This window comes from Myxocyprinus asiaticus, chromosome 11 (assembly GCF_019703515.2).
Source record: "Myxocyprinus asiaticus isolate MX2 ecotype Aquarium Trade chromosome 11, UBuf_Myxa_2, whole genome shotgun sequence".
NCBI lineage: Eukaryota > Metazoa > Chordata > Actinopteri > Cypriniformes > Catostomidae > Myxocyprinus > Myxocyprinus asiaticus.
This window is the reverse complement of record NC_059354.1, coordinates 37,906,487-37,917,053: the sequence shown is the minus strand read 5'-3', so window position 1 is coordinate 37,917,053 and position 10,567 is coordinate 37,906,487. Positions and strand designations below refer to the sequence as shown.

Sequence of the window (10,567 nt, the reverse complement as noted above, 5' to 3'; positions counted from 1 at the left end):
AATTGTTGTAATGTCTGGTTCTTTTTTAATAAAAATCACAGTGATTTATTTGCACATATTTATTCCACTGAAATCTTACCAAACAAAATTCTCTCTCACATTTAACACAGTTACATTATCTTTATCTGGATGTCAGCTGATCCAGAACTTTGGACTGATTTAATATGAAGATAAGTTAATTATCCAATTAATGTATTCACGATCAAATATACTAAGATTATGGTCAAAACTTAATATTTGGTTAGCCTACAGATTCCAATTAAGATTTTTTCAGTCTAGAATTAAGTTGATAATATTACATGTTGGTGGCAGTAATAAACTCAATAAAAAAATAAAAAAATAAAAAACGTAGTAAGCATAGATGTTAGTGCGATTAAAATTGTTATGTGTATTACAAAATGTGACACTGTCTGGATTGTTTTCTACCATGTATGAAAATGTTATTATATAAGATTTTACATGGTCTTGCCCCACCACCTCTTAAACAATTGGAATCACATCACTGTTGCTACAGTGTTGACTAGATCCTTTTATAGAGGTGACTTTTACATTAAATATAGATCAACACAATTTGGTTGATCAGTCTTTTCAGTTAAAACAATAGAATATTGGAATACCCTGCCGAGAACTATTAGAGAGTGTAGTGCTTAAAATAGTTTTAATTAGGTGTTAAAAATAGCTGAAAGAAAACATGTCATGTGAAAATGTGACATGCTATGTGCATATGGGGTACTATTATTTAGAATGATCATTTATTTATTTCAGTGTCTTGTATAATAATGTGTAGGTTAATAATATTAATTATTATTTTTGAATGTTCAATTGTGAATACACAGTGTTTTCCAGGGCAGTACTATAACTGCTGCCAAGGGACAACGGTTGAAATTTACTGACGCAATATACAGTATATATTGTAAATTGTCCCTAAACAAATTAATAAATAAAAATAAAACAACAAACAAACATGTACTTCTCACCTGTAATACACTTATAATAATGACCCTTTAATATTAGACTTTGATACACAGTAAAATAATAAGGATAAACCAACATTTTTGAAATACTGCTCTTACAGAGAAAATATACAAATTCTTGAAAAAAATAGAAGCCTCACTGGAATAAGTTAACTGTGAAATATGTCATTTCAATTACAAATAAAATTTCCTGTATGAGTTTTTATTTGTTTTATTTATGTGTATAAAAATGTGGTTTAAGGTAGTAATTACAGACACTGTATAGAGTTTGCACAAAGCTGAATTCAATTTGAATGCAACCATTCTGCCACAGGATGTGGGTATTGTTGTGTTCTTTCATTTCTCACAGAGAAAGTATGATGCTCTGAAAAAAACAAAAGCCCTAATCTTTCAGATTCATGCCACTGTCATATGCCACACTGAAATAACATGCTGTCCTTGTAGAGGTTTACCCCCCAGGACTAAAAGCAAGTCAGGCGTATGGAGAAACATGGTGTCGTCGGTTTCGTCTGTCATGTCACCTCTATTCCACTTCTCACTAACAGCCTCCTGGTTCTGAAAGGTGAGACAGCTCCCTTCAGGCTTTGCTTCTTTTAGTGCAAAACTAAAATCTGGAAAAAACTTCCTATCGTCTGCTCGGAGAGTCTGGAGCTCAAAACAGTTGTCTTGCAGTGTGGAGTGGGATGGTAAGCACTTGTTCTTAAAGGGTCTCAGCTTGTTAGTGATGTTGTGAGAGTTGGATATTTCCTTGCAGGGGATGCTGTTTGGTGCTGTGGGCTGGAAACTAAGGCCTAGGCCAATGCTGCAGTGATAGATCCGGCATGGAGAGGTGGATTCATGCAACAATGGCAGCTTCTTCCAGGTATTTGTTTTCAGGTTGAAACTCCATAAACTGTTCTGAGGGGTACCCTGGGTTTCTCCTCCACCAAAGATGAGCATGCTATCTTTATATGGCACAGCAGAGTGGCCAACCAACTTCGATGGACCTGAACTACACAGTACAGTATAAAGAAATGTATTAGAATGAATCAGAAAAGGGGGATAAACACATAAAAAATTGGGTTCTGACCAGTGTTATGACAGATTATTGGCAGACAGATTATTTTAAGGGGATGGAAGTCGGCTGGACAGCCCTCATTTCGGGAGTGGTGTGCGGAGGTGGAGAGGGTGGCAGCTTTCGAGAAGGTGTCATGTAGAAGGCTGGGGATTTGGGATTTGTTTGATGGGAAATGGGGCAGTTATTTGGCATTTTTGGGGGACTCTCGGGGAGGGGCTGTGGAGAGAGAAGTATAGTTTTAATGTGTATGATTATTATATTATTTTTTGGTTGTTTTTGTGTGTGTGTGTATTCTTATATGCAGAGGTGTATAGTAAAGAAGTACAAATACTTCGTTACTGTACTTAAGTACAGTTTTTAATTTTTTTTACTTTGAGTATAAATATTTCTTTGGACTTTCACTTCACTACATTTTGAAGATAAAATTGATACTTTTACTCCGATTAATTTCTTAAGACCCTTTCATTACTTTTGCGACTGAACACAGCAAAAAAATAGCAGCTGTATGTGTAAAAATGCATGCAGAGTGGCGATAGTGATGTGTGACTCGTTAAAAGAATTGAAAGAGTCAAATCTTTTGAATTTGATTCCTTTGAACTGAACAAAAAGATTCAAACAGCGGTCTGAATGATTCATTTTGCGAATCTCGAATCTGAATCAAAATCACAAGTGAAGCGTGCGCCAGATTACGTGTTCTGTCGTCTGTCTCCACTGGGGAAGACAAGAAACTGCTCATTTAAATTACTTTTTTTTTATTTTTTGTAATTTTTTTTTTTACTAATAAATTTGTATTTACTTAAACTTTAAATTTTTTACTTAAACATTATGAAAGCTGTTAAATAATGAAGTTATGTGCGATCAGTCTCCCGCCTTTCCAGGAGACCTGTTCATATAAAAGTCAATCACATGCATTTACATTTTACATTTAAACAAGATATGATGCGTATGAATAATTACCAGCGCACATGAAAATGTCCGACAATATTTATTTTGATATTTTCTCATGAATATGTCCATAAATATTTATTTTGATATTTTATGAAGATATGAATGGTCTTTGCTGAAGCAAAACTAGTTTTCTGGTGGTTGCTAAAGTGTTATATTTGCTTTGTAGCACATTTATGCTACAGTATGTGGTAACTAGGGTTTTCTGGATGGTTGCAGGGCATGCTATGCAGTTGTCAAGGTGATCTCTGCTGTGTGTTTGGCGCATTGCTACAGTATGTGGTTGCCAGGTTGTTACTATGCTGTTGCTAAGTTGTTTTCTGTGTTTTTTGCACATTGTTCTGCAGTTTACAGGGTGTTAGGTGGTTGTCAGGTTGTTGCTATGCTGTTGTAAAGTTGTTTTAACTGTGTTTCAGCACATTGCTATGCAGGTGCCGGGGTGTTCTGGGTGATTGCTTATTGGCCCAAATGAAAAGAGCCCACCTCCACAAGTCTCTGTTCTGGTCACTAATATGACTCAAATCCCCCCTTCAGTGTTCCAATTTTTATGGATTGTGGTGTTCATTTACACATCCCATAAATATGATCATTCTGATTTGTCTTGAATGCGCCATTAAAGGGATAGTTCATTTAATTTTCTTACCCTCATTCGATCCAAGATGTGAATGACTTTCATTTTGTTTCTGCAGAACACAAACAAAAAAAGATTTTCAGAAGAATATCTCTTATGTAGGTCAATTCAATGTAAGTGAATAGTGGCCAGAACTTTGAAGCTCAAAAAGCACATAAATGCAGCATAAGAGTAATCCATAAGACTCCAGTGGTTTCAACCAATATCTTCTGAACAGATACAATTGGTTTTGGGTGAGAATAGACCAAAATATAACTCCTTTTTCGACTATAAATCTTGACATTAGCAGTCTCCTTGGCGATCAGGATTTCAAGCTCGATTACACCTCCTATAGCGCCATCTAAGGCTCTGCACATGCATCAAGCACCAGAAAGTGAAATCAAGCTTGAAATCATGATCGTGCCTAGAGATTGCAATGGCAAGATATTCAGTGAAAATTAGTTACAATTTGGTTTGTTCTCACCCAAAACCAACTGAATTGCTTCAGAGGACATGGATTTAACAACTGTAGTAGTATGGATAACTTTATGCTCCCTTAATGTGCTTTTTGTAGCTTGAAATGTCTGACCACCATTCACTTGCATTGAATTGACCTATAGAGCTGAAATATTCTTCTAAAAATCTTTGTATGTGTTCTGCAGATGAAAGAAAGTCAAACACATTGGGCATGAGGGTGAGTAAATGATGAGCACCACCAATCAAATACGTTGCCATGGGTTTAATGAACTGTTCCATAATTTATGCAATTTACATTTACTTTTGATTCTTAAGTAAATTTAATATCAGTTACTTTAATACTGTTACTTAAGTCGTTTTCTCGTGAGCTACTTTAACTTTTACTTGGGTCAGTTTCCATGAAGGTAACTTTATTTTTACTCAAGTATGACAAATGGATACTTTATACAACACTGCTTATATGTGACTACAGGGATGTTCGTTGAGGGTCAGGGTGGGGTTGGTGATTGGGAAGGGGGAGGGGTATTAGTGGGGGTTAAATGTTGATGCAGTGTATATATGTTTAGTTTTTCTTTGTTATATCTACAAATCAATAAAAAATGTTAATCGAAAAAAAGAATGAATCAGAAAATGCAATTGATGGATGAATGGATAGATAGATAGATAGATAGATAGATAGATAGATAGATAGATAGATAGATAGATAGATAGATATTAAAAAAGACACTCACTGGAACTTGATGCAGCTCCAGTTTTGACTAGCAGAACTCCATCTCCACAGGTCCTTCTGTTCTCTCAAGCCCTGCAGGCCACCATAGAGGTACATGCAGTCCTGGTGTGTCATTGCTGAGTGACCATGTCTGGGACCAGGACCACCTTGAACATTGCTTATTAGCGACCACACCCTGGAATCTAACATGTAGAAAATATCCTTGTTTGAGAAAGTGATTTGGCTGTATGTTAACTGTGGGAGCATTAAGATCCCTGTAGTGGATTTTACTGAACAAGAATAAACGTCATTACAGATAACTTTATAACCCTTCATAACATGTACTTTGCTTTATTCAACATAAAAACAGATACATCTTTACATTTATGTTCTCAGTAGACACTAACTTATCAAAGATCATTTATATCATGTGATAGCACTCACCGAAATCATATTTCCAAAATTCTTTTATCGATCCTCTTATATCAATGTATCCACCAAAGACATACATAGATGACCCAAAGGTGACTGCACTATGCCCCTTTCTGTTTGCTGGTGTCACTTCCTACAAAAAACAGTCCACTATTATAAAAGCCTTAGAAGTGTTTCACCTGTAGGAATTTAGGTTTCTGTAGGTTCTGTTTACCTGTACAGTTTCACTCCCTGTTTCCCAGTTAATCCAGTGCTCTTTAACTGAAAAAAGATATAACACTTAAGAGGTGTACATGCAGCAAAATTACATAGCACTTCTTTAATTCCATCCTGTGTTGCCACTCAAAAGGGAGAATAATAATGATCCTGGCTTCGACATGAGTCGTAGGTACAACAGGCCAGACGAGATTGTGCACTGAAAAACAGAAAATCTGAATTGATGGCACCAAAGTGAGCGCTTTTATGGAGCCCATGACGTAGCTCCCTAGAAGTGTCGCTTAAGTGCCACCAGCCAATAAATTGGCGTGATTGTACAAGGGCTTCAGACCACGTGACACTCAAGGCGTCACAATGCGATTACGCAGCTCGAGTTCCTACGAAAGGGAACTACTGTATCTATATGCATTGAATAGAAAATTACCTGTATCAAACACCCAAAGAGGTATTTTTGAGTTAGAATATGCTGAATCTTGCATTCCTCCAAAGACATAGAGAAATCCCTGAGAAAATATCAAATCCTTAGATATTATAAACCATTTGAATATCAGCAAATAATTAGTAAAATAATCAGAGAGATCTTGTAGACAATTCGAATATGAATTTGCAGGTCAGATCACCAAAATTAATTTTTTGTACACAGGGGAAAAAGTAACATGCTGATTCTTGTGTGCTGCGGACTAAAAACTAGACACATGGGTAACACTTCACAATAACATGAAATAACAATGAACAATACTTTTATAGCATTTATCAGTCTTTGTTAATGTTAATTTCAACATATACTACTACATTTTAAAAATCAAAAGTTGTATTTGTTAACATTAGTTAATGCACTATTAACTAACATGAACTAATAATGAACAATTGTATGTTTATTAACTAACATTAACTACAATTAAAAAATTTAGTAAAAATAAATATATTTATACATTGCCTAATGATTTAACTAATATTAATAAATGGAACCTTAAGTGTTTACTGATGCAGCATTTCATTTATGCAGAACCAAAGCCCAAAACCTCAGCTTATGTAAAACTATAACTCTATTCATTTGCTACTTTGCTAGCATCAGTATTTCCTTCAGGAAATGCAAATCTAGCTACCTGATATGCTACCATGGTATGTTCCTCCAGTTCTTCAGGTGCCTCTTCACTATTACTACATGGAAGCTCGACCCACTCATTACACACTAAAAAAAAAAAAAAAAAAAAAAAAAAAGGCCACTTAATAAGCCATGTCAGACCACCACATCAATCAATGCTGCAGGCAATGCTGATTGAATCAGCAATACACTAACATATGGGATACTGTGGTAACAAGCAAACTCAGAAACAGCAATCAGCCACACAAACATAACAATGACTTACCCACATTATATTTCCAGAAATCTCTCAGTGAGCATTTTTCTCTGCCGCCTAGTAAGTACACATGTCCTCTGTGGGCACAAGAAGCATGCTTGAATCGATCACATGGTGCAGGGCAGTACTGAGACACTGGAATCCACAAACAAGCACCACTCCCCTGGCTCATCCTTGGGCTCTGAGAGTTTTATGGGTTAAACTTGAATAGCACAGAAAGAGTAGAACAAGTATAGTTCAAAGAAAGGAATTTTAATTATGGCATTTGGTAAAACATTAGGTAACTGTTAAACAAATATGTGACCAGAAAACACTAGTAAGCAACACTGCAGTTTTGGGCAGCGCATATATACACCGATCAGCCACAACATTAAAGCCACCTGCCTAATATTGTGTAGGTCCCCCTCTATTCTTCTCACCACAATTGTACAGAACGGTTATCTGAGTTATCGTAGACATTGTCAGTTCGAACCAGTCTGGACATTCTCCGTTGACCTCTCTCATCAACAAGGCCTTTCCATCCGCAGAACTGCCCCTCACTGGATTACTTTTGTTTTTGGCACCATTATGAGTAAATTCTAGAGACTGTTCTGTGTGAAAATCCCAGGAGATCAGCAGTTACAGAAATACCCAAACCAGCCCATCTGGCACCAACAATGGTCCAAATCACTGAGATCAATTTTTTCCCCCATTCTGATGGTTGATGTGAACATTAACTGAAGCTTCTATGCTATCTGCATGATTTTAAGCACCGCACTGCTGCCATTGGCTGATTAGATAATCGCATGGATGATTGTTGGTGCCAGATGGGCTGGTTTGAGTATTTCTGTAACTGCTGATCTCCTTGTTTCAGTGAGGCACTTACGATGGAAGTGAATTGAGCCAATTTTTGGAGAGTTTAAAAGCAGAAACGTGAAGCTTATAATTTATAAAACACTTACATGAAATTTTATTTTAAAACTCATGTATTATTTGAGCTGTAATATTTGTTTAAATTGTCATTTTATAGGGTATGTTGATATTACATCGTCATGGCTACAAAGTTGTAAATATCGGCTATAACTTTACACAGAACAGGTTAGTGTTTTATCACACTAAAATAACATGCATATTATTTATATCTTGTGGCTATAGTTTTGAAACAGTGAGTATTTAAACACTAAAAAGTAGCCCCCATTTACTTCCATTGTAAGTGTCTCACTGTAACCCAGATTTGTTTTTTGTTTTTTGTTTTTTTTTAAATACAAGGAGGGGCAAGACAAAATTATTTTTGTGGTAATCAATATTATGCCACAAATGGTGTCGATTGAGCTTAACTTTTATTGAACACGGCATATTCCTTTAAAAGTAATTTTTATAAAAAAAATAAAATAAAAATAAAAAAAAATCATCAGCGCGGATGACTGACACAAAAACATGCTCGGTGTGTACGGCCCCTTACAATTTGTTAGGTGACGTTTAGCAGGTGCTTCACTTTAAAGAGTCGTACTTAGCCTTGAATGTAACAACGTTTTAAACATATTTTGATCATCACACCCTTTGCCGAAATTCCACGCTTATGTCCATTTTTATTTTACTAAATCGTATGATCATTCTTTACATGTATGCCTAGTGCTGATCTTAGCCCGTTATTCAGCTACTAAGCATCTAACGCATTTGTTATGGGCATATTTGTGTAACTTAGAAACTATTGTTTTTTTGTTTTTGTTTTTTAAAGTCGTGAACGCTTCACATGACCACTGGAAAGAACTGCTGCAAAACTTCATGCAACAATTTGTGGGTAGAGGAACTCGAAAGAAGCACAAACGTTTGTGCCAGTTTGTTGCCCCCTTTGGCTGTCTTTAACATAAAAGCTTAGATTACGCTGTTGTTGAGTAGCATTGAAATCCCTTACCGCTCAAATCGGCGAATTTCTTACCTCTCTTGAGCCTCATGCGAAAGATATCCGATGCTATCAAAGTATCGCTTCTAGTACTTCAGAGGGAGGGGCGAAGAATCTGCTATTTTCATGAGACTCTTACTGTATCACGAGCATAACACACTCCCACTTTTTTTGTACATTTTTTTTAATGTATATATATATATATATATATATATATATATATATATATATATATATATATATATATATATATATATATATACAAAACTCGTGGGTGCAGAACTCTAACATTTATTGCACAAAAAAATTATTATTTATTTTATTTTTTAGCAGAGGCTTATATTCGAAGATGTCCAAAAGCGCAAATAAGGAAAAAGACCAAAAGTACCATATTTTATTATTATTATTATTTTTTTTTTTACGTGGTGCTGGCATGGTACATTGAAATACCATGTAAATAACAATGGTAAATTCATATGGTAATCATTCACTAAGTAGGCTACAACGACATTAGGCCTACATTGGTTCCACCACAGTACTTTTTGTTGTAAGGTTACATGTATGTATAGCCTTTGTTTTTCAGAGTACTGTTATAATTATAGTTATAACGAAGTACGTTAAAATGATAGTTCACCCCCCAAAAAATCTCTCATCATTTACCCACCCTCATGCCACCCCAGATTTGTAATACTTTCTTTCTTTTGCAGAACACAAATAAAGATTTTAGAAGAATATCTCAGCTCTGTAAGTCCATACAATGCAAGTGAATAGTGAGCAGAACTTTGAAGCGCCAAAAAGCACATAAAGGTAGTATTTAATTAATCAGATTACTGATTAAATATATATCTTCTGAAGCTATATGATAGGTGTGGGTGAGAAACAGATCAATATTTAAGTCCTTTTTTTTACTATAAATCTCCACCTTTAACCAGCCCTGACCAGTAGGTGGCGATATGCACAAAGAATGTGAATCACCAAAAAACAAAAAAGAAGAATGTGGAAGTTAAAATGGAGATTTATAGTAAAAAAGGACACAAATATTTATCTGTTTCTCACCCACACCAATCACATCGCTTCTGAAGATATGGATTTAACCATTGGAGCCTATGAACTCTTTTATGCTGGCTTTATGTGATTTTCTTTGAAGATTCAAAGTTCTGGCCACCATTCACTTGAAAGATTCTTCTAAAAAGCCTCTATGAATCTGTCACACACTAAAGAACAAAAAACTAAAATGTACAACATTAAAACATGGGACGTTATGTTATTTAATTCCTCAGTTCATATGAATAACCCTAAATAGCCCCACTATATAGTAAGCTGTTAATCAGGGAGAGGCTTTGTCATTTAAAGTAGTGTAAGAAGTAAACCACTTAATGATGCACAAATATATGTAAGACAATATATGCAGTAGCTACCATCTGACTTTAATTTAACATTTCAAATAACAAATTATTAAATTTCACAGTCATTTGTAACTAGCATTGTCTTTCCAACAGCACAGTTTATTAAAAGGATGACAGCAACGATACAAGATATATTAAAAATAAAACAAAAAATAAAACAAGAGGCAACCAAGACCTCATATCATTCAGCTTAACAGTTTTTAAGCAGTTAAAAATTAGTTTAGCTCCTTAAATTTAGCTCCTCTAAATGTTAACATTAGTGAGGTAAGAAAAACCGCATGTAGATCACAGTTTGCACTTTTCCATTAAAATCCTAACATTGACTAATTACATCTCACATTACATTTGTAAGTTTAACTTATGACCGGTTTCAAACTCGCTAGTATAAGTGAGTGAACGGAATGTTGTTTTATAACATTACATTACGTTCATTTTCCCCCCACACGCTGCACGCCCGGTGGGCGGAGTCTAGTTCATAACATCATATCCTTTTAATTT

The 10,567-nt window shown here is 35.3% G+C and overlaps 1 protein-coding gene across 1 annotated transcript; it reads right to left on the bottom strand.

The window, feature by feature from the left end:
• On the bottom strand, window positions 1-8,749 carry LOC127448513 (ras guanine nucleotide exchange factor F-like). The gene is made up of 8 exons (XM_051711126.1): window positions 8,700-8,749; window positions 6,791-6,858; window positions 6,527-6,612; window positions 5,845-5,923; window positions 5,419-5,465; window positions 5,217-5,337; window positions 4,795-4,975; window positions 1-1,965 (listed from the first exon to the last, which is right to left on the bottom strand). The coding sequence occupies exons 3-8, from the start codon at window positions 6,539-6,541 to the stop codon at window positions 1,371-1,373; spliced, it is 1,038 nt and encodes a 345-aa protein (XP_051567086.1). The 5' UTR covers window positions 6,542-6,612; window positions 6,791-6,858; window positions 8,700-8,749; the 3' UTR covers window positions 1-1,370.
• Window positions 8,750-10,567: the final 1,818 nt, after the last annotated feature.